Here is a 23,653-nt window from a genome sequence, read left to right as displayed (position 1 = left end):
GCACAAAACACGTAACATGAAATGCATATAACAGGATGATCACAAAGAGGAACCACAGACTCAGACTCAACTTTTGTCTCCCTTGCACAACACCTCTTTCAGACAGAAACACTTGTTACCTTTGCAATACCATTCTGAAGGAACACGCCAGCCCCATACATGGTTTCCAGCAAATGCTGGCTGTACAGCTTTATTGGGAAAACACTTTTAAACACACAACACTGAGAACAGGGATGAAGCAGAGTGAGGTAAACAACAGGTACTGCCTCGGCACCTGCTGGAATGCAGAAGTGTGGAAGGACCCAGAGAAAGACAATACTTTCCTTAGACGGCGAACCCATTGCGTCGGCTTATTGCACAGATATCTTCACCATCTTTTGCAGTCAGGAAAAGCACGGCTTCCATTTGGAAAGCAGAACGAGGTATGTACATCAGAATTACGGTGAGCATCTCTCTGTGCAAAATAAATACACCCAGTGTCGTCTCTGTCGTTGCTACGGAACAGTGTTCAAGCATTAGGCTTCAGACGAGATAAAAACTCTTCTTTGATTGAGGTCCAATCCAAGCAGTAGGGTCTTTTCTTTTTTAATAAATAGTACACCAGTTGCTGCCGTCACTGGGCATCAGTCCTCCAGTGATCAGGAGAATTAAGTCCACAAACCACCAGATCCCAAGCCCTCCCAGGGTGAGCAGCTTGCCGACCGCTGTGCCGGTGTGCCCGAGGCAGAACCGATCAACTCCGAAGCAGCCCAGGAAAAAGGAGTAGAGGAGAGTGGTGATGAAGTAGTGCCCCGTGTATCTACAATAAAGCAGAGTCAGAGAAAGCTTTTACATCCACTTGCTCACTCATAAAGGAGAGACGTTGATTCAAGCCCAACCTCTTTGTTCAGGTGCCATCATCAATCTCAGGAGTATAAAAAATAGCTGCTGAACCTTTGTCTCAGGCTTTGTCAGTGGCAAGGACCGTGTCTAACTCTTGGCGTCTATACCAAAATCGCTCCTTAGGATGGAAGTGATAAGGACACAAAAGATGAGAAGAGACTCAGATCGCTCTCTTACATGCCACTGCTAGAGATGGGCAAGAAACACCAGTTCGGCAGTTCATTTTTCCTCCAAGCAGGGGTTCGGCACTTCCCAGCCCCACCTCCTCCGGCAGGCGCCCACTCAAAAGCAGCACCCAAGACAGGTCAGCTGGGGGGGGTGTCTGCCTCTGAGTGGGCAGTTGACAGAGGAGGCGGGCCTGGGAAGCGCCAGACACCTGGTCAGAGAAAAAGCGAACCCATCTCTAGCCGTCACACATTTAAAAGTCAGAGCAGATGTAGTGCTTAGTGTTGGACCAGCGCTCAGGAGAGCTGGGTTTAAACCTCAACTGAGCCTGAAAATTTCCTGAATTAATGTATATACCTTGGGCCAGTCATATTTGCTTAGCCTATTCTCCACCCCCAGTCAGGGCAGCTGTGAGGAAGACAGCCTCGTACACTGGCAGAAGCTCAGCAGAAGAAAGGCATGTTATAAATGGAACAACAATAACCCAAAGAGTAAAGGTAAAGGTTCCCCTTGACAATTTTTGTCCAGTCGTGTTCGACTCTAGGGGGCGGTGCTCATCCCCGTTTCCAAGCCATAGAGCCAGCGTTTTTGTCCGAAGACAATCTTCCGTGGTCACATGGCCAGTGCAACTTAGACACGGAACGCTGTTACCTTCCCACCGAGGTGGTCCCTATTTATCTACTTGCATTTGCATGCTTTCGAACCGCTAGGTTGGCGGGAGCTGGGACAAGCGACGGGAGCTCACTCCGTCGCGTGGATTCAATCTTACGGCTGCTTGGTCTTCTGACCCTGCAGCACAGAGGCATCTGTGGTTTAGCCCGCAGCGCCACCACGTCCCTAACCCAAAGAGTAATAAATAATATTATACCTACATTCTGGGTCCAGTTCTCCTGGATTATTTTGTATTATAATTATTTATTTCATATACTTGTAAGCCTGCCTGATTAGTGACAAATATTAGTCTGGGTGGTTTACGGTCACAAGAGAAATCCAAACTGTATGACAACAAATCATTAGTAAATAACAGAACAAAGAAAAGAAATCCGCAATCTAATCCAATAAATCCAGACATGAAATCTAAAACCTAAACGATGGCAGGACCAGTGGCTTAAATGTGTCGTGGCTGAAGATGCCCTTACAAGCTTCTTTAAACAGCACTGTCTTGATCGTTCTCTTAAAAGATGGGACAAAACTTTATAAAACAAGGTGGCAAACGGCAAAACAAGACCCAAATCCTCCAGGAAGGCAACTCACTTTATGCACGGCTTATTTCCACGTAGGAAGGTCCGATTGCCCGCACACTCAATGCCATCCAGCGCCTTACAGAACACCTGAGTGTGGCTCACGTCACTATATGCTTGACCACCAAACTGTTCTCAGGGACAGAAAACAAGACAGACCCGGTGAGGCTCCTTAATTTAACTCTACATCTTCCATCGGGAACACCTCCCACACCCAATTCCCAATGCTTCGTTTTGCAATCCCCAGCTTTTACAACATATCAATCTCAGTTCATACCTCCTTACAGTACATCCAAACTTAATTATGACAGCTACAATCAGCAAGGCCATAAAATGACACATTTACACTATCAATCCTGACAAGATGGTGTAGGTGGGGCTCGCTTCACAACCACCATCAAGCAACCGGTTTGGTTCCAAATGCAAGGGTGAGCTGTATCATCAATGCCAGCTTCTCTGAACCCACGAGCTCAAGGAGGCAGTTGCGTGATCACCATATGCCTCATTTACTAAGCATTTACCCAGAGTTGAAAGTGATGAGACGAACTCTTCTGGACCCACCTTGAGACACCCATAACCCAGTTCATCTCGGGCACTTGTGTTTCCACCGTGATCCACCGGAGCTTCGCATTCGATGAACTCCTCAGGTCTGAAAATAAAGCACAAGGCATGTTCAGGGGCCTGAAACCTCCGAAGCTGCAGCAACTGATCTATTCTGTTGGGCAGATGAGCATTAATTTAACCCCATTCTTAACGTCTTTGCATTCAGGTGTGGCTTGGTTCTCTCCCGGTCCAGCCGTTTCTTCCGTTATCTCCAACCAGTGACTTAAAGCCTGAGAGTCGGGTGCATGGAAACAAGACTGTGATGGCGCTCCAGGAGGCTGTCGCTCTGGGATTTAGTTCCAGGCAGATAGGTGGTTTTCCCCACCCTATCCCACCACACCTTGATTCCTTCAGGGTCACATCTTCCAGCACTTTGGACCGCATCTGTTGAGGTGGGGATTGCCCAGTGGACCTACATCACAAGCTGCTCTGGGCAGCCCCTCCCTCCCTTTCTATCCAAGGCTTGCAGAAGGACAGCCAAGATGGGGCCAGCCTGGCCTCCAGTGAGAGGGAGTTCCACAGTCTGGGGGAAGCAACAGAGAAAGCTGCTCTCCTATGTCCTCACCAGACAGGCATGCCATTGGATCAGTGGCTCTGAACCTTATTCGGACTCCAACTCCCAGAAACCACCACTTCCATTAGCCCCGCCCCTTCTCTTGGCCACACCCTCCTTCCCTCAGACTCCGCCCCCTTCCGACAGATCCCTCCCACCCATCCAAGCCCCGCCCACTCCCCCTCAGGCCCCACCCCTGCGCGGCCCTCACAAGTGATCGCAGCGGACGAGCGGCGCGTAAGGGCCTTGGTACTCCCAGAGGCCAGAGGAGGAGGAAGAGGCGGCGGTGGCGTCAAGGGGCTGCCCCGGGTCGTCGGTGGCGACTCTGCCAGGCGGACTCTCCGTGGCGTTGTGTTGGTGGCTCCGGGACACCCCTTGGAGCAGAAGGAGGTTGCCCAGCAACAGCGCCGCTTGACCGCACAGCAGCGCGTAGCAAACCGGCCCTCCGACCGTCATGGCGGCCACCGCGCTGCGGCACCGTGAAGGAGGGCGGGGCTCTATTCTGACCCTCTCCGGCTCCCGTTCGGCCTCTCCGGAAGTGAGCTCACCCTTCCGTGTGTGGCTTCTCCACCAATAGGAGCGCGAGCTCTTCGTCCGGAGGCGGGGCTAGGCCGCTGCGGCCCTCTCCGCACTGGCTCGCCCGGCCTCTCCTCCAATAGGGAAGCAAGCTGGCCGCCCGGGGGCGGGGCGGGGCCAATAAGCGGCCGCCCGACGGGTCGAAGGTGGCGCACGTTCGCGCGCCGCATGACTCGTAGAGATACGAAAATAGTAGCGTGACTTTTAAAGAGAGACGCAAAGAAGGAAGTCAGTCTCCCATGAGGCCGGAAGTGCTGTCAAGGCTGGGAAGTGGCCCTCTTGCCCAACAGACTCTATGGTGCAACTGTCCTCTCCCACCCCAACGCCTTGGGGGGGGGAAATCCCCAGATCTTCTTGGACTACAACTTCCAGAAGCCTTCACTGCTCGCTGCCCTGGCCAGGATTTCTGGGAGTTGCAGTCCAAGGACGTCTAAGAACGTGGGCAGTGTCTCAACCTCATCTACACCTCGGGCGGCCCTTTGCTGCACTTGTGTGATGTGTCCCCATCCGTTGCCTTTCTTCGAAGAATAGCAAAAAATATCTTATGTATCGTATAAAGGGTGGCGACAGAAAAGAAGCTCAGAAAGGAAGGGCAGCCATGAAGGAACTAGGAAAGATCATGCACACTCTTGCATTTCTAGCAAGGATGTATGGGTGGGAGAAATTGGACAGTTAAGAGAGCTGACGGGGAGGGGAAGAGATTAATTTCAAATAAATTCCAAATTTGGCGCGGTAGGAGAGCATGGCGGATGCCCTGGACGGCCAGAAAGATGAATAAGTGGGTCCTTGATCAAACCCAGCCTGAACAATATCTCTGGAGGCAAAAAATGGTGAAACGGAGGTGGTCCTACTTTGCGCGCATCGTGCGAAGGCAGGGTTCTCTGGGAAAAACAATAATGCTGGGAAAAGTTGAAGGCAGCAGGAAAAGAGGAAGACCCAACATGAGATGGACTGAGTCTCTAAAGGAAGCCACAGGCCAATTGCTGAGCCGGGCTGTCGAGGACAGGATTATTCTGGAGATCACGGATTCATGGGCTGTTGAGGGCAGGAGATTCCTGATGCCGCTTCTTCATAGGGTCGGAGGAGGCTTGGAGACTCGGAGCTAATGAGGCTGAAGCAGGCGGGACTCCTCATCCCTCCAAAATGGGCTCGACCAACTTCACTCAAGAGGTTCACAAGCAAGAAGCCCCTTCGGCTCAAGACGGTGGACGTGGAAAACCAGCAATGGGGCCGAGAGTGTGGGTGTGGGGTGTGTGTGTGTGTGTGTGTGGAAGGCGCATCTCTGCTCCCTTGCCAAATGCAGCCGGGGACCTGGTGGCAGCTCCGAAAGGGTCTCCTAGGCGTCCGTTAAAAGCACCCCAAAGCTTCTTGAACTCAGACCCTTCCCTCTGCAGCCATTCCCAAGCGAGACTGGGGGATCCTGTGTCGAACCGAAGAGGAGGCGGAGAGTGGAGGGAAAGGGGGAGGGAGAGAAACCCAAATCTTGTGGTGCTTTAAAAGGAAGGAATATCTTTTATTTCCGCGGAAAAGCTCCTCTGCGGAATTAGATACGTTATTTTTCCAAGTGCCACCGTATGTTATCTCTCTCTTTTTTTTCTCCCCTCGCCACTCTTCCTCCTGAAGTTGCCCAACTAATTCAAAACGGGCTGGCCGGAGGATTGGTGGCAGATGGCGACGCGCAGGAGGCAACGGAGGGGGGGGAGAAGAAGAGGCAGGTCAGCCAAGCCTGCCCGATTCCACCCCCCCATTCTTCCCCAGGCGATCCCCGAGGGACCCTGGAGGAGATCCGCCCTGATGCTCGGGGTGGCCGCAGCGCGCCCTCCTGCGCTCGGCCAGCCTGTCTGTGCGCGCCGGGCCGGGCGATCCGTGGTCCAAATCCCCGGGCGGGCGGGCGCGCGGGCGGCGAGGTGCTGAGCTCCTCCCCGGGGGTGGTCCCGGGACAGCTGGGCAGGCCTGGTCGCGCAGCCTCCATAACCGAAGCCGCCGCCGCCGCCGCCGCCGCCGTTGGGGAAGCCTTGATCGGAAAGCTGGGAGGATGATGGTCACTGGCCGCCGGGCCGCGCTAAGCGGCTTTGGGCTCTTGCTGTGCGCGGCGCTCAGTTGCCAGGCCGAGCGCCCCGGTGAGTCCGAGCGACCCCTTTGCCTGGCTGCGTCTCCCCCCATTTCTCTAGATCGCCCCCCCCTTTGCCCTCCACTTTGGCCACCCCAACCCCTCCCCTCCCCCCCAAATCTTCGCGCGCGCACCTGGCATCTCCAAGGCGCGCGATCCAGGTTTGCGCGATCCTAGCTCTCCGCGCCGATCCCCCGAACCACCCGGGGTTGACGGAGGGGGGGGCGTTTGGAAGGGGGAAACCCTCTCGGAAGCGCCACCCTCCTCGCCCGCTTCCCTTTAGCCAAGAAAGCGGGCGTGCCTCCCCTTCCCAAAAACCAGCTCCTCCTGCCTCGCGATCAGGCAACTTCGGGGCAGCTGCGGACGCGGGAAATGTGCCCATCGCCTGCCTCGGAGGGGAGATGGGGGAATCATCATTGGTCCGGTGGGGGAGAGCTGGAACCCAAAGGGGCCCTCTCACCTCCCACCCACCCCCACCCCCCATCCAGCCCAAAGTGGAGGGCGATCCGGAGAGCCAGCCTGCCTCTCACCAGCTCCGCTTTTCACTCCAAGCGGATCCCCAGGTAGTGGAGGGTTCTGGTCGCGACTTTTAGGAAGGGTCTGCCTGGGGGAGAATCTTGGATTTTTTTGTAGGGTGGGCTAAATCTGTGCGGTAAGTCAATAGCAACTGAAGAAAGTTCCAAGCTGGCAAACGCAGGCCGAGACGGTCCTCCCTTTCCAAACGGGGATTTGGAAAAGTTGGGTTTCTGTGGACTACAACTCCCAGAATCCCCCAGCCACCCAGACGAGGGATGTGGGTATTTGTAGTCCGTGCCCAAAACCCTTGGGGCCCATAACTTGAGGATATGCTAAGGTTGTGGAATGTTTCAGAAGAGCCTTACTGATACATCTCTGGATGTTTCACTGCCTGTGGCACAACTATGTGGCTTGTTTGGGCAGATCAGGATAAGTCTGATGTGATGATTGCCATGTGTTCTTGTGGAGGGACATAGAGTGTCCATCCGGTCAAAAGCTAGAAAGATCTGGGAGGGGCTGCCTGGAGTTTTGGATGAAGATGGTGGGATTGATTATGATACAGATGTGGACAAAGTTGGGGGGGGGGAATTGGAAAAGCCAACTTCTGGGATTTCCATCCTTGCACCTTAAAAAAAAAACTTTTCCAGCTTAAGGACAAATTCTAGAGGACTCACAAATTGTTGGTGCAGTGTTGTGGAACTGAAGTTTGCCTCCTAAATGTGGTACCCACTGTTTATATCCGGTAATGTAATTATTATCTGAAGAATGGAACAGCTAGAATGGAAAGTGACCACCAAAGTATATTTGAGCTAACCTAGATGTTAGTCAGGCAACAGATGATGGTTTGGGAAAGCGGCAGATCTTCAGAGTGTTCCTTTCTTGGACTACAGTTCCCAGGGACCATCTTGGTGGATTCTGGGTGGTGTAGTCCAACAGAGTGATGTTTCCATGTGCCGGGAAGCAGGTTTTAAAATGAAGTCAAGAAAGGGGATGTGGTTCTAAAGACTGGTTTGCTATTGATTCGAGGTATTGTTAACAAAGTAAGATTTATTACCTAAGTGGTATCCTGTGGTCAGTGATGTCATTGTTGCGGAAGAATGAATGTTTTGATCATATCTCAATTAACCAAGGGTTATTGGCCATTTGATTCGATCTGGATATTTTAAAACTAATTGCCTAACAATTTGATTTTGACATTGAGCACAATCGGCTCAGCGCTATGCATGTTTGCTCAGAAGTCAGTCTTAGGTTTTATCCTGGGCCTTCCCAGAGCTGAGCAGAGTTCCTGGTTTGGACTACAACTTCCAGAATTCTCTGGATAGTACATTGCCCTGGAGGTGATTGATTGGGGGATGATGGCAGTCGTAGTCCAAAGTCTTGTCACTCTGTAGTTTGTGGCAGGAAAAGCCAAAGAAGAATTCTATAGCATCTTAAAAACTCTTTTATTTGACCTTAAACTTTCATAACTCACTTTTTAAGATGAAGACTCCAGAGGGCCAAACTGGCAGTGGTAGAGACTTGGAGAATTGTTTTGAAGACAAAAACTTCCAAATACACAAAAAGAGGGGAAAAAAGAGGGAGGGAGGGAGGGAGGGAGGGCAGGAGAAAGATAATGTGTTGCCCATTCTTTGAAAACAAAGCAAACTTTAATCACTGTTTTCATTTTGGTTTGGTTTTGACCTGTGTGTCCAAAAGGTGAATTTGCAACAACGTGACACGGTTTTAGATTATTATATGCAATGTATTTGCAGGTTTATTTCACTCTTCTGTTTACAAGTCAATAAAGATATGTGTAATTGGACACATACTTCTAATGGATATTCCCTTGACTTTAATCTTGGAACAGATAACAGTGCAATTAACAAGAGCTGTGACTTTAGTCTTATTAAAGAATATAAGGATAGTTTTGGTGTCTCAGATAACTTGGAAACTGCCAGGCCCACCTAAAATTGTTTTGCTATCCATTTGTTGCTATTAATGAAGAAAGGAACTGCTACTCTTTTTTTTAAAAAAAAAAGAAATGGAATTGTTTCTGCAGAAAACCCCCCACAAGCACTGGAAAATTTTCAGGATAATTTCTCACTCCTACCCAGACTAAAAAAGAAAAAAAATGAAGAACTTATTTAGCTACTGAACCACTGTTGTTTTGACTGTGTGGCAAGTTGTAACTCTTCTTGAACAATGTGTTCCATTGAAAACATTTGAAATATCAGTGTATAAAAAACAACAACAACCCACAGTTTCTCCACTTCTTTGGAAATGAATCGTCGTCATCATCATAATGTGCCACCAAGTTAATTCTGACTTCAGAGCTTTCCACATAGAGAATACTCAGAAGTGTCTTACCCTTCCCTTCCTCTATGGGTAACCTTGAGACTATGCAGCTTGCCCAAGGCCACCCAGGCTGACTCTTCCCCCTAGAGGCACAAGTGGGGAATCAAACTCCCAACCTCTGGCTCCATATTTGAACCATTGAACTATCCAGCCAGGAAACGAACCAACAGCCAAATCAGGTGTGGGTCGACTTAGACATAAGACTCTCTGCAGTATGTGTGAATTGCTCGGGATTGGTGCCTAGGTGGTTCGGAAGACAGTTTTGCATTGCTGCTGCCAGTAGCATAGCAGTCAGAATTTTGAAAGGGTGCTCTTATGCCTATATACTGTATAATGTGTGGAAGGAGAAAATCTGCAGGTTTGTGAGTGTGGACAGTATTGTGGATCAAATAAGTACAGCAGAAGGATAGGGAGAAACAGAAGGTTTCATGTAAATCTAGCCACTATTGATCAGCTTTCGAGAAGCAGAAATCTATTGATCTCCATTGACGATTCTGGGAGAGTAACTGTAACTAGTTACTGGGTAGAAATAATCACTGTTCATGCAAGTTAAGCGACTCTCTCACTCAAAAAGCCATTCTATATCTGCTTCCTTTTATCTTTCCCTGACATGTTCTGTGCTTGGATGCTGGCATTCAGCACTGATCGCCAATGCTCTTGTTTAAAAGATCACATTTAGATCTTTGAAGCGTTTTCCATGGCTTGCAATGCTATGATGGACTTTGTGTGTTGCAAAGTCCTCGTGTATCGTTACAATAATTGGCACTGCATTTATTTTTGTGAACTGCCTTATGCACAATGCGCCTTGGGCGAAATGCGATATACGAAGAAAATTATGATGATGCTCAAGACGAAGGCTGGTGCGACTCAGTTTGGGGAGTTTTTCAGGGTGGGGGGTTGGGAAATCAGAACAATAAGGTGCTTCCATGGAGCTGAGACTCACAATCAAGTCCTGCTCTCATGGTTGGGTTATTTGAATCTTCCCTGAAGGAGAGAAAGTGATCTGAAAGGGGGGGGGGGGAAGGAACCCATCCAAACTCAGTTGCCACTCCCATTTGGAGTTAGAGAATCCCTTGAAGGCTCCTGAGGCTAGCAGAGATATTTGAATCCTTCTGTAGAACAGGAAACAGGAAAAGCTATTTTGTTAATGCTTTATAGATAGACTTCCATTGTTTAGCTCTTTGAATAAATTATGGACTGCAAGGAGAGAGGAAGTACTGTATACATTAAAAAACAACAACTAAAGAGCATGCTCGCAACCCAAACAGACTTTGAATATAACTAAGCTGTTAAGTTCATTTCACATTCACCGGGTAGACATGTCCTTGATGGATGCTACGTTTTTAAAGATACCCTGGAAACTTTTAACGTCTTGGCTGAAATCCAGTAGTAAGCAGGAACTAAAGTAGTCCCATTGAATCAGTGGAATGGACATCTGTATTGACCCACCACATCCCAACTGGTTCAGTAGGCCAAATCTTGTTTTTGTTGTTTAGTTGTTTAGTCATGTCCAACTCTTCGTGACCCCATGGACCAGAGCATGCCAGGCCCTCCTGTCTTCCACTGCCTCCCAGAGTTGGGTCAAATTCATGTTGGTCACTTCGATGACACTGTCCAGCCATCTCGTCCTCTGTCATCCCCTTCTCTTGCCTTCACACTTTCTCAACATCAGGGTCTTTTCCAGGGAGTCTTCTCTTCTCATGAGATGGCCAAAGTATTGGAGCCTCAGCTTCAGGATCTGTCCTTCCAGTGAGCACTCAGGGTGGATTTCCTTCAGAACGGATAGGTTTGTTCTCTTTGAAGTCCAGGGGACTCTCAAGCGCCTCCTCCAGCACCACAATTCAAAAGCATCAATTATTCAGCAGTCAGTTTTATTTATGGTCCAGCTCTCACTTCAATACATCACTACAGGAAAAACCATCACTTTGACTACGCGGATTTTTGTCGGCAGGGTGATGTCTCTGCTTTTTAAGATGCTGTCGCGGTTTGTCATCACTTTCCTCCCAAGAAGCAGTTGTCTTTTAATTTCGTGGCTGCTGTCACCATCTGCAGTGATCATGGAGCCCAAGAAAGTAAAATCTGTCACTTCCTCCATATCTTCCCCTTCTATTTGCCAGGAGGTGATGGGACCAGTGGCCATGATCTTAGGGTTTTTTTTATGTTGAGCTTCAGACAGTTTTTTGCGCTCTCCTCTTTCACCCTCATTAAGAGGTTCTTTAATTCCTCCTCACTTTCTGCCATCAGTGTGGTATCATCTGCATATAGGAGGTTGTTGTTATTTCTTCTGGCAATCTTAATTTCCGCTTTGGGATTCATCCAGTCCTGCCTTTCGCATGATGTATTCTGCATATAAGTTGAATAAGCTGGGGGACAATATACAGCCTTGTCGTACTCCTTTCCCAATTCCGACTTATTACTGGATTCCAGCCCTTGTGTGCAATTGTATTCTTTTTGAAATTGGCTGGTGGTAGTCCAGGAATTCAGATTTTTAATATGAAGAAATTGTTGCAATCATAAGATGTTGGCAAGTCTTTGGATATTTTTCGTACCAAGTACCAAGTCCCGGTCCAAGTCTTTGGTGCTGGGCCCCAAGACCCAAGTCTGAGTCCCTATTAAAAACAAGCAGTTTTCCCCAGAAAAAAAGGGAATGGGTGGGTGGGTTCTAAGTTGTGAGTCAAGTCTGCGTTATTTAAAAAAGAAATACCCGAGTTGAATCCAGGTCAAGTCTCTGGTGCGACTTAAGTCCAACTGGACAGAAAGTCCCGCAACGCAACTCCCCGACCCCAGTTGCCATTATTCTCTTAATATCAGCAATAGCAAAAACTTGGCAACTGTGTTTGTTTTCAGTTCTGCTCTTTGGAAGAACTGGTATGTTTTGGGAAATTAACCAAGCCAAATCTAAAACAAATGTATTATTTCAAAGTGAAGTTGACCTTTGGTTCTTTATCCAAGGTGTGCCTCGGTGCTTCTTGAAATGTTTAAGTTTTGGCAGAAACTTAAAATAATGTGTAGAACGCCCCTTAAATCACTATTTTAAGAATGGCAGGTGCATGTTGCCAGGATCCAGAAATATCAAACCCTTTCCTTCCTTTAATGCCCAGCACAAGGATGCTTTCCTGGCAACTCAGATGTTTGCTCATTGCGTGGGACTTTCAGCTCACCCCAAGCAGGAGAAACCGTGGCCATCAACGGTATCCTCTAAATAAACCAACCTTGGGTCTCATCAGCTTTGGGAAGCTCAGCAGGGTTAGTCCTGGTTAACATCTGGATGGGAGACCACCAGGGAATACCAAGGGTGTAGGAACTGGGGAAGAACTCTTGTCTGAAACCTTGGAGAGTCTTTGTTATCCTTCAGCCCTGACGGTACTGGATGAATGAAGGGTCTGACCCAGTACAAGACAACATCTTAGGTTCTTATGTTTCTCATTTAGAGACTTTTCTGTTCTGGAATCACAGTGGTTTGGGGGTTGACAGTCTTATGCTTTGTCTTCCAGTGCATTGAAGAAAGCATAGCATTAATGGTTTTCTTTGTAAAGAGGATAGCACAAATTTAGTAGTTAACATCTTTACCACGTACTTCTCATTAAACTCGATTGATACTGTGGTCGCAACACTTCCAATGAAGAGAGAATATAACCAGAGATATCCTTAGTCTGATAAAAAGAGTTTTGGGGTTATGATACGAGTTTTTGTGGAAAAAAAATTGAACTGGAAAAAGTTCTGAAAATGTTTTCCTCGAAACCCTAAGTGATCTAGAAATGTTGATTTTTACCTGGGTTTACGAAACAAAACCTTTCCATTGCAGGAAAGTATTTGAATGGTGAAATGTTTGGAGGGGCAGGGAAGCATCCTTGAATGGGATTGAAATCTTATTTTCAGATGACTTCAAAGTGGACGTGGTTTTATGTGGACATTATTTTGGTTAGGAGATTGGGAGAAAATCCTATTTTTAAAAAAACAGTGTTTGCTAGGGCAGGCACCGTAGTTTTCCCTTGCTGGCAGGCACTCCTTGGTACGGTGGTTTGTGCATCGTGTGTTTTCAATCCATGTGTGTGATTGGAGGTATGAAAGACAAAAAAAGGGGGGGGCGTGGAGGAACAGCCTGTGCTGTTTCTCCAACTGGATTCTGGCCCTCATCTTCAAATGTTTGCAGGAAGGCATATTTCCCTTACATGGTTTGCTTAACCAGGCCCAAGGCTCTGAAAAATGCTGATGCATTGCTGTTAGCACTTCCAAAGAACTCTGATTCATAGACTGTGATTTATGCCCTCCTCTTCCATTGAGCAGAAGGGGATTCTCTTCCCCTAAAGTCAAGGAAGCCTGTTTATTGTTTGTGGAATGCCTTGTGCTGCTATCGAATCACTGGCCTAAGAGTGTATTGGCCATCGTTCAGCGCGATGAATGAATTGTATAAGGGTTTTTCCTTTCATGGTATATTTTCCAGAGGAAAATTTAACTTTTAGGGGCTGCGTGGGAAAGGCCTTCTCAAATTCCCCACGTTGCTTTTAGGTAGCAAAAGTCAAGAGGCCAACATTTGGGAACTTTCTCAAAGGACAGAATTTTCCAGCAGGAAATTGAAGTGGGAGGATGTAGGGGTAGTAAACTCACTTTGTTCTGATGAAGGAAGGAAGTTACAGATTATTAGTGCAACCTCGTGTTTTTATGTACAAGTCAGTCCCTTGGAGCTGGCTGGATAGCTCAATGGTTTGCCAGATGTTGGGAGTTCAGTTCCCCATTCTGCCTCTTGGGAGAAAAGCCAGCCTGGGTAGCCTTGGGCAAGCTGCACAATCTCCGGGCACCCCAGAAGAAAAGAATGGTAAACCAATTCTGACTAACCGATACCTAGGAAGCTCTGGAAAGGTCACCATAAGTCAAAATGGACTCGACAGCACACCATTATTATTAAATTCCTTAGAGTTCAGTGTGGCTTAATCACAGACAAGTATATATTAGGTTGCAACCTGAAGTTTGGGAGATGTAGAGGCCAAGAGAAGTGCTTCTGGATTTTCTGGCCTTTTTTCCTCCCAGATGTTTGCGGTTTTTTGTTTGTTTGTTTTTGGACGGGTGACAACCTTGTGGTGGGAAAACACAGTCCAGTTTGCATCTTGTGATATCCCCTCCAAAGCTGCTCCCGTGAAGAGTCAAAGCCTTGAGTAAGATGAATATATGATGCGCCCTAGGTAACTGTAATCAAACCGCATGCATGTGGCATGAATCATCTCATCTCAACTTGGTGGATTCTTGAGCAGCTTTGCCTGTAGCCGTTTGCTGTTTGTGGGTGTGGAGATCGGCAGCAAAGCGCAGGTAGCGTGACCCATTTATCAATCCTGCTTAGTGCTCTCTGAGCCTTCAGAGTGCTTGGCTTAGATTATCTTGGCAATTGTCAAAACAACAACCTTGTAAGGTAGACAGAACTGCTGCAAACTGAACAAGGTACGGGGTGCTTGTGTCTGAAAGATAGTTGCTAAGGTGCTAAGCTCCTGACTGGGTAAGAAAATACCCAGACACTGTCTTAATGAACTTTGTGGGATTTGCTTCTAAATAAATTTGTCTCTGAATGCACTGTCGGTATTAGTAGTCTGGAGTCTCCTTATTAAAAGCAGGGAGACTTAAACAGAAGTTTAGCTTTCACTTACCTGAAATTGATAAGGCTTCAAGGTGTCCACTATGCACTGGATCGTTCCCTGTATTTGAGAACATCAGGCAGGGTGTGGGAATTACAGAATTTGGCAGGGTGGAAGAGTTTTGTAGCTGGTTGTTGAATCCATAGTGAATAAATATTTGGTTAGATTGGAAAGAGTTTTACAATAAACCCACTTTAGTTAGTTACTGGGCCATTGTGCAGGGTTGGCTTGTAGCATGGAGTGTCTAAGAATGGAGGGGTGTTTGTGTGTGTGAGAAACAGGAAAGGACTCTTGTAAGCCTCAAAAGTTCATGGGAAATGTCCAAGCTGAGGGTCTCCAACATGTCCATTGCAAATGTTTTCATGAAGCCATATGTTTTGATTTAGATGTATAGCCCTCTTGATCCCACCCACTTCCCCCCGCCCCCGTGGGAGGGAAAGATTCTCAAGAAGGAGCCCATCGTTGCCAGATCTATAAATCTGGAAGGCTTCACTCCTCGTTTCATTTCAATCATGACTTAGGATGGCCCATGCACCATTTGTGGTAGGATGATAATAATATTGGACTACTTTAAAGGGTTGTCGTAAGACGGGTGGGCATTGTGGCCCACGGTTGTTTGCAGCAGCCTCTAGCCTCCCACAAAGCCCCCTAATTCAGTCCCCGATTACAGCCCCAAATTGCCCTCCCCCACAAACTTTTGGGAGGCTGGAGGTGCTCCTGTTTTCGCATAAGCAGGTTTCAGCCCAACCCCCAAAGGAAAAAAAAAGAGCAAGGTTCTCTACCCTTATAAAGGACGACAAGGTATGTGAAATGCCCAAGAAGGTGGGATTTGAGATTCCCAGGATTCCCCCTGCATCTGGGAGTTGTAGTCTAAAAATGTGCACAAATGTGCACACCTCTTGGTAGTGCCACCAGTGTATTTTGCACTATCTAGAATGGGTGAAGTGAAAAACCCAGAAACACTTGCCCGTAGATGCTAGAGTCTCATGTTCAGTAAAGCAGGTAATGGAAAAGGAAGAGGAGGATGGCCAGGGTGGTGGTGGTGATGATGGTCAGAAAAGAGGTAAGGTTTGTATATGAGCAGATTCAAGAAGAAGAATATGTATAGTCTTGTGGGCAAGAATCCTATTGTTTATGTTTGCCATTGCAAGTCAGATGGCGTAAATTGCTGCAGTGAATTGCCACTAGTTAAGAAACAGGCGTTTGCATTCCTGGTCACCAACCAGTCTTGTGACTTGACACAAGCTGAGGATTAAAAGCCTCAACTTCTTAACTAGAGGCAATTTCTTGGAACAATTTATGCACCTGATTCCTGCTGGTGTATGGAAAGGGATAGAATTCTGTCCCCTGTATGTTTACTCAGAAATAAATTCCATTGTAGGATTCCCAGTGTGGTATAGTGGAGAGAGTGATGGACTAGGGCTCTCGAGATCGAGATTCAAATCCTCACTCAGCCACGGAAAGTCATTTATTCCTTAAATATCTCACTTCCCTTGAAAGCCCTGGTAGGATCTCTATAAGTCGGTTCAGACTTGATGGTATGAGACACACACACACAGTTTCCATTGTGTTTAATGGAGGAAGGGAAGGAAGGAAGTAAATCGGGATTTATAAAGAACTCTCTGAGTGATTTAGAGTTGATTGGTGAAGGATTTTTTTCTGATGGATTTTTTTTTAGCAACAACCTGGCCAAAATTAGCTTGTGGAAAGGAAGACAGCCTGTAGTCAGTGGGGCTGAACTTTTCCACATGTGGACTGTGAGATCAATTCAGCTCTGGTTTAGCCCAGAATTTATATTGAAGGGCTGAGCCAGGTTTCTGCAGATTTTTGGGACTGGAGTAAAGATTTGAAAGGGAAATAGGGATGTAGCACAAGAGAAAAAGCCTTTTAGGGGAACATGGGGATCAGCCTTAAAAATGTCCCTGTTATTCAGCAACATTTTTACAGCATGCTCCTAACATGCTCTTCACTCAGTAACTCAGGAGGGAATTGTTTCCTGCTTGGCAGTGCTTTGAATGATCTAACCTCCCTTTTTTTCCGAGAAATTTGTAGCACTGTACGATGATTCTTGGAAATGCCCTTTCCAAACAAATGTGTGTTTGGGAAGAACAGCATTAGAGACAGGCGGTTGAGATTCAAGAGTCCACACACACTATAGGGTCTTCCTTTCGAATGGAAAAACTACAGGAGGGTGTTTTGGGTCGCTACTGAAACAAAATCTTAGAGATGGGTGAGGCTGTTTTTTTTGAAATGTTGGAAGTCTTTTGGAGTTCAGGTCTTGAAAAGCCTAGTTATCTTGGCCAACAGTAGAGCATTGTGGGATCTGTAGCCCAAATGATTGGAGGTGACTATGTAGAGGAGTGTTTCCAACCTTGAATCCCCAGATGTTCTTGGACTACAACTCCCAGAAATCCTGGCCAACACAGCTGGTGGTGAAGGCTTCTGGGAGTTTTCGTCTAAGAACATCTGGGAACACAAGACTGGGAACTGTTGACTGTAGAGTGAATGCAGAACCTGCAAATCAGATCTAGGGGAGAAGGCATCTAATCTCACTCTTGGTGTGATTTGCCCAGTACAGTGGACCCTCAACTTACAGACGGCTCGACTTACAGACTTTTCGAGTTACAGACTTCTCTGGCTGCAAAATTTAGATTCGACTTGCAGCCGGAGAATCGACGTACAGACCAGAAAACCCCCAAAATGGAACAAAAATGGAACAAAAACGGCTGGTTATGGGATTAATCGGTTTTCAATGCATTGTAGGTCAATGGAGATTCGACCTACAGACTTTTCGACTTGCAGCCACCATTCCAATACGGATTAATTCCTTAAGTAGAGGGTCCACTGTATGTTACAGAGCACACATGTGCGTGAAGTTGGCACATGCACTAAGCATGTGTGTTCTGTGGGATGCGCGTCCTGTGAACAGAGTGGGGCTGCTGGAGTTTGTTGACGAAAGTGTAATTTAGCAAGAGCCGTGCAATGTCTACTTGCATTGTGTCATGAATTCAGTGAACATCACATGGCCTCATGGTACATATTCTCTGTACAAAGGAATGGCTCTCTGCACATGGTCAGAGTCTCTTTGCCCTTAGATCATTTTTGTTTTAAAGAGTTTTATTGACCTCTAAGACAGCATCTTTGTTTTCAGATAAGCTTCATGGGCCAGATTCTCTTGTTTTCAGTATTGTTTTTCAGTTCTGGTTGCTAAAAGAAACAGGGATGGTGGGGTTTAAAGGGGAGGAAAGCAAAGCATGTTGCTTATCCAGTATAATGCCCCATAGCACTTAAAGCACTTCTCTGGGTGGTTTGAAATTTAAATATCAAGTTTTCACATTGCTTTTCTTCAAGGGTACTCAGTTTACCGACCTCAGAAGAATAAAAGGTTGAGTGAACCTTGAGCTGGCTAGCTGAGACTGAACCCTAGCGTGTGAACAGAGTTTGGGCTGCTGTACTGCAGTTTAACCACTGTGCCATGAGGTTTAATGTTAGTAAAATGAGAACCTAGGACTTCCAGCTGTAAGAGTGGAATGTGGAAGCCTTATTTTGGTCCATTCTCAGAATGCTCCGTATTGTGCAATGTTTGGAAAGAGAAGATGGATAAATTGCATTAGCCATTCCTCAGTTCTACCCTTCAGCTTTGTCCCGGAAAACGTCACTGAGCATCCATTTGGTCTTCGGTTGCAATGAATAATTAACTTTAATTTCCTTTGCATTACTCTTTCTCCTGACGTGTAAATGCTGGTGGGAGTTTGGGTGTTATTTCTCGTGGCGCAGTGGAGGAGGGGTGCAAGGAAGTGTGGGGCCTGGCTCTTCCAAGTATTAGTCTTGCTAATCAATCCCATGTCCATTTGAATCCTGGGTCTGGTCCAAAGTGAAAGCTTGGGGGCTCAGTTGGTGAGGTTACGCATTCCAGGGACATGAGTTGTCCAAATTTCAGTGTTCTGATTCTGGCATCAGTGTTCCTTGGAATAGGTAGCAGTATGTCTTTCTTTCTCAGTCTTTAGGCCAAAAAAGAGTTGAACATCATGAGCTTCAGCCAGAGAGCTGGTGGAAGATATGGGGCAAACGTAGTCCTTTATAAAGAGCCAATTTTGTCTAATCATAACTTTATCAAATACTTTAATACTGGTTGTTCTGCTCTGCACTTTTCATCATATAATTGCATTGTGTGATGTTAGAAATTCATTGTTTTTTCCTTTGACTTTTTAATATTGTGGCTTATGAATCTTATTCCCTGTTTATCTGCTGCGATTTAAATAAACCTTCAAATTAGTTGCGCCTTTGAATAGCCCCAGATCATCTCTGGTTATACTTTTCACCCCCTGGGACAAATAAAGGACCTCCTTTGCAATGCTTAGCCTTCTGTTAGAATATTGTTCTGACAATCAGCAGGTCTGTGTTCCTTCCAGGGCAGGGTTTTGTCAGAAATTAAACCTTGCCGGCTACTTTTTACTCTTCCTTTCTGCTTATAACATTTTTGTTGCATTCTGTGGCAGATCACTTAGCCATGTGCACTTTGGCCAACAAGAAGTTTATATTTATGCTAGGGAGGGGGAGTCATGATATATAGTAGAAACAAGTCTCATGTACAGTGGACCCTCGACTTACAAACAGCTCGACTTACAGACTTTTCGAGTTACAGACTTCTCTGGCTGCAAAATTTAGGTTCAAGTTGCAGCCAGAGAATTGACTTACAGACCAGGAAAAAACCAAAATGGAACAAAAGCGGAACAAAAACGACCGGTTAAGGATTAATCGGTTTCAATGCATTGTAGGTCAATAGAGACTCGACCTACAGACTTTTCGACCTGCAGCCACCATTCCAATACGGATTAATTCCGTAAGTAGAGGGTCCACTGTATGCTAGAGTTTGATGCATACAAGAAAAAAAAAGGTGTATACTGGGGAAAAAAATGCAATCAGCTCACAGGCTGGTGTAGTTCATGCCTTTTAAATGTTCCGAAGCCACACCTCTTAAAATTAAGCCTTACCTGCATCGAAAATGCCGATGTCTCTGTGCCAGGTTTAATTTGCATGGCTCTCTGCCAATCATCCTGGCACAGATCAAGAGAGTATTAGCAATCCCCTGATTCTTCTGAGCCCATTCCGAGAAGTCCCTAGACATAAGAATAAACAAGCGTTGTTGTTGCCTGGATTTGCCGTGAAGGAGGCGCCGGTTTTCACGGAGCTAATCAGCTTGATTGTGTTTTCATCTTTGATCCTTTCCTTTTTCTCTTCCTAGGCTTTCAGCCATTATCTGATTTGTCTTCCTATGAAATTGGTGTCCCCAGGAGGATAACGAGAGAACGACGTGAACAGCCACCTTTCAGCCCAGCGTCTCAGGTATTTCAGACCAGGCTGTGTCCTTTCCTGATTTCTGTGCCCGCCCCTTGGGAGAACCTATGAAAGAACAAATGGAGGTGCGTTTGTCCTTGAATGGCACAGCTGTCAAGAAATCGGGACAGTCCAAAGAGAGGACAGACCTAACATATGCAGAGAGAGCGGCCTGGGAGGCTCCCGGCTGCCTTCAGTGTAAACCTTGTTATGTAAACGTTGTAGATCAGAAACTGAATATGAGCCAACAGTGGGATGCAGCTGCGAAAAAGGCCAATGATATTTTAGGCTGTAAGAGGAGAAATATTTTCTCCAAATCTTGTGAAGTACTGATTTCCCTTCTATTCGGCATTGGTTAGGTGTCATCGTGAGCATTGTGTCCAGTTCTGGACACTTCACATTAAGAAGGATGCCTATAAACTGGAGCAAATTCACAGGAGGGCTACAAGGATGATCAAGGGGCTGGAAACCAAGCCCTGTGAGGAAAGAACTGGGCACGTGTAGTCTTGAGAAAAGAAGACCAAGGGGAGATAAACAGCACTCTTCAAATTCGTGATAGTCATATGGAGGAGGGGCAGGATCTGTTCTCAGTCACTCCAGAGTGCAGGATGCATAAGAATGGGATTAGGTTTCAGGAAACCAGATTTCAGCTGAATAGCAGGAAAAACTTCCTTACGATCAGAGCAGTATGATAGTGGAACCAGTGACTTCAGGAAGGAGAGAAGGTGAGCGCTCCAGCACTGGAGGATTTCAAGAGAAAGTTAGGCAACTCTTTGTCTGATCTGCTTTGATTTAGATTCCTGCCTTGAGCAGGAGAGGGTTGGACCCAATGTCCTTATAAGCCTCTTCCAACGCCACGATTCTATGTTTCTATACCTTTTTCCTTTCCAGGGATGAATATTTAGTAACAATATTTTCCTTAACTGTTTCGCTGCCCTTTTGTAATCAAACTCACAAATTAAACCTAGAGATGGAGGGGAGGTTGTTTTGACTAGGCAAAACAGACGTGTTGTGTGAAACTGACAAAATTGGGCCGTGATGTCAGGCAAAGAATTTCCTATATCTTTGTTCCTTCAAGTCTTTCTAAATATTGATAGCCCACATTTCCACACTGTCTAAGGATCCTGCAAGGCAATAAAAATAACACGTGTTTATGTTAAAAAGAGAGAGAGAAGGCTATATAACAGCAGTCAAGAGAGCCAAGATACAGTGGTGCCTCGCTTAGCGAGCGCTCCGTTTTACGACGAAATCGCTTTGTGATGAACTTTTTGCAATCGCAAAAGCGACGATTTAAAAACAGCTGATCGGCATGTTTTAAGCCCATAGTTTTAAGCCCATAGGAACGCATTAATTGGGTTTTAATGCGTTTCTATGGGCTTTTTAATATTGCATTGTGACGTTTTCGGAACAAATTAACGTCGCAATGCGAGGCACCACTATACGTACCAGAAATGTCAACAAAGACAAGCAAGGATTTCTGGAGCTTTGCCTAACCAAATCCTGAGTGCTCCACAGTATTTCTGTGATGTTACCCTTAGGGAGAGACACACTTAGCCTAGAAAATTAAGGGTTCAAATCCTAACATGCACGTGAGAATCCTCTAGGATTACTTGTACGTTAATTGTAGGAATGGGAGACATTTTGAGGGTTTTTGGACTGCAGACCCCGGGATTCCATATCTGGCTGTGGAATCCTGGGAACTGTAGTCCGGAAGCATTTTCCGTCCCTGGTATTTGCCTGGATGCCGAAGGGAAACTATTTTTCACCATCGGGAGCAGAACAGGCCCCTACAAGTTTGTAGATGATTCCGGGACACGTTGCTAAGGATTTTTACCTCTTCTGTTTTTAAGGACAAGTTATTGTATACCATCAAGATCGAAGGAACTAAACGGACGCTTCATCTAGTAAAAAACAAGTAAGTGATCCCTTTTTCAGGGCTTTGTGCTCGCTGGCTTCCTCTTGGTTATTCTGGGATGTCTGCACTTGACACCCTTGGCCCCTTCCCTGATTCTGGGAATGAACTGTGAAGTTGCTGAGTGTGGAAAAGCCGAGCTGAGGAAACAACACCGTGAGGCTTCGCCCATCTGCCTGGCTTCTGTGCTTTCCCCTCAAACGCCAGCGAAGCATTTTCGATGTGCGCATCATGAGAACACACAGTCACTTCCTCCTGCAAAGGATGTGACTTTCCCAGAAAAAAAAAAAGTTCTTCGAGGGTTAGCGGCTGACTCAGACTTGTGCTTGTTCATCTATGTTTTAAAATAAATTGCAAGAAATGAATGGCATATATTCATATGATATGGTATGGTATAGATGGAATACCGTGAATATTCCTTCTGATTCCCTCATTCCCAGTTCCAGACATTCTTCCCCCAACCCTGTTCTTTCTCCTGCAGGACCATGAATTGCTGGATAGCTCAGTGGTTTAGATTTCTGGCTGCAGAACCAGAGGTTGGGAGTTTGATTCCCCCACTGGGTCTCCCTGAGACGGGCTGGACTTGATGATCTACAGGGTCCTATTTTAGTTCTGCAGTTCCAAGATCATGATTTCTGTATAGACAACCCAACCTTTCCATATTTACTGCTGGATGGGTGCAAGGAAGGAAAGTGGCTTCAGCATCATTCAATCTGTAGTTGGGATTCTCTCCCTTCCAGCTTTTTAAACTTTCCTTTTCTTCAAACCAAATCTATTTTGGAGAGCCCAGCTGTGGTCACACTGGCAATAAAACCTGCCTTGAAGTGTGGAAGGGACGGTCACTCTCAAATTGGCCTTCTCAACCACACTAGACGCTGTTCCAAGTCCTCCATACAGAGCACGTGACCATCGTCTCTTGAGACTGAAGGATGCCTAATCTAATCTAAGTGTCATTTAAACCGATTTAGATTTTGTCGCTCACACAATGCAAGGGTGAAATAGAGTTATTCGGGCTGGAAAGCAAGTTGTTTTCAACTGGCCATCCGGGGCTTCTCATAAAAATATTTCGCTTCTAAAATGGATTCAGTTCTGTGCGGTTTTGTGGAAATGCGTCAATACTAGCGCTGTCGATGCCAAAACCCATTTAAATCACTAGAAATAAATGGATTTCCATTCACTGCTGAACCACACTGGTTTAAACACTTGAATCTGGTTTTTAAAAAAGTGTGCACAGAAATCGGTTTAAATTGCCAGTGGGAGCACAACCATAACTAGAAAACAGGGTACCTTCTCTGGCCTGTTGGTTAAGGAGGAGAAAATGGAAGAACGCTTCAGACTGAGCGCCTTGTGGCACTCAAACCTGCCTATTCTCTGGTTCCTTTCTGCCCAGAGAAGTGTGGCTGAAGGCTGTGCAGGGGCTCAGATTGAGTATATTCACATATCTGGCAGGATACAGCGCAGCGCTGGGTTTGTGCTCTACCAATTGCAAATGTTGGCACTGTCTAGACTTCAGCGCCCGAGGTCAAAGCTCCAGCTGCCCCGTCTGCGTAATGGTTCTGCTAATTTTTACCTGCTTTTAAGCTGTCTCCTAAAGCTTTTACCCCCTTTCTGGTCCTTTCAGACAACTTCTGCCGAAAGACTTCACAGTTTACACGTATAACGAAGACGGAACGCTTCATGTGGAAGTAAAAAATTTCCAGGTACCTTTTGTTCCCTCAGAAATCTGATAGGTATTAAAAGAAAAAACTGAAGCCTCGGTGTCTCTCTAGAATGATGTCCTTTGGGGGAAGGGCTGTCCAA

The 23,653-nt window shown here is 46.4% G+C and overlaps 2 protein-coding genes across 3 annotated transcripts in view; one reads left to right on the top strand and one right to left on the bottom strand.

The window, feature by feature from the left end:
- Window positions 1-158: 158 nt before the first annotated feature.
- On the bottom strand, window positions 159-3,989 carry TM2D2 (TM2 domain containing 2). Its single transcript, XM_020780258.3, has 4 exons — window positions 3,656-3,989; window positions 2,850-2,937; window positions 2,302-2,417; window positions 159-799 (listed from the first exon to the last, which is right to left on the bottom strand). The coding sequence occupies exons 1-4, from the start codon at window positions 3,898-3,900 to the stop codon at window positions 586-588; spliced, it is 663 nt and encodes a 220-aa protein (XP_020635917.2). The 5' UTR covers window positions 3,901-3,989; the 3' UTR covers window positions 159-585.
- Window positions 3,990-5,953: 1,964 nt separating this feature from the next.
- The window catches only part of LOC110072231 (disintegrin and metalloproteinase domain-containing protein 9), a 44,317-nt gene continuing 26,617 nt past the window's right edge, over window positions 5,954-23,653 (top strand). Inside the window, exons 1-4 of one of the 2 annotated variants that reach the window (XM_072979167.2) lie at window positions 5,954-6,140; window positions 19,850-19,950; window positions 21,792-21,856; window positions 23,475-23,553. In XM_072979167.2, coding sequence (XP_072835268.2) covers window positions 6,056-6,140; window positions 19,850-19,950; window positions 21,792-21,856; window positions 23,475-23,553 — 330 coding nt within the window. In that variant the 5' untranslated portion in view covers window positions 5,954-6,055. Of the gene's footprint in view, window positions 6,141-6,685; window positions 16,835-19,849; window positions 19,951-21,791; window positions 21,857-23,474; window positions 23,554-23,653 lie in introns of those variants that run through there. The other variant, XM_072979168.2, reaches the window with a different exon arrangement.

This window comes from Pogona vitticeps, chromosome 8, assembly GCF_051106095.1.
Source record: "Pogona vitticeps strain Pit_001003342236 chromosome 8, PviZW2.1, whole genome shotgun sequence".
Taxonomy (NCBI): domain Eukaryota; kingdom Metazoa; phylum Chordata; class Lepidosauria; order Squamata; family Agamidae; genus Pogona; species Pogona vitticeps.
Note: the sequence above shows the minus strand (reverse complement) of the source record. Positions and strands in the feature narration are given on the sequence as shown.

What these genes read in the sequence shown, in the direction of transcription:
- TM2D2 (XM_020780258.3), bottom strand. Translation starts at nt 3,900, where the DNA reads ATGACGGTCGGAGGGCCGGTTTGCTACGCGCTGCTGTGCGGTCAAGCG. An exon ending in CTCGTCCGCTGCGATCACTT is followed by an intron (nt 2,938 to 3,655) that starts GTGAGGGCCGCG and finishes CTTTATTTTCAG; the next exon opens with ACCTGAGGAGTTCATCGAAT. An exon ending in GGAAATAAGCCGTGCATAAA is followed by an intron (nt 800 to 2,301) that starts GTGAGTTGCCTT and finishes GCTTTATTGTAG; the next exon opens with ATACACGGGGCACTACTTCA.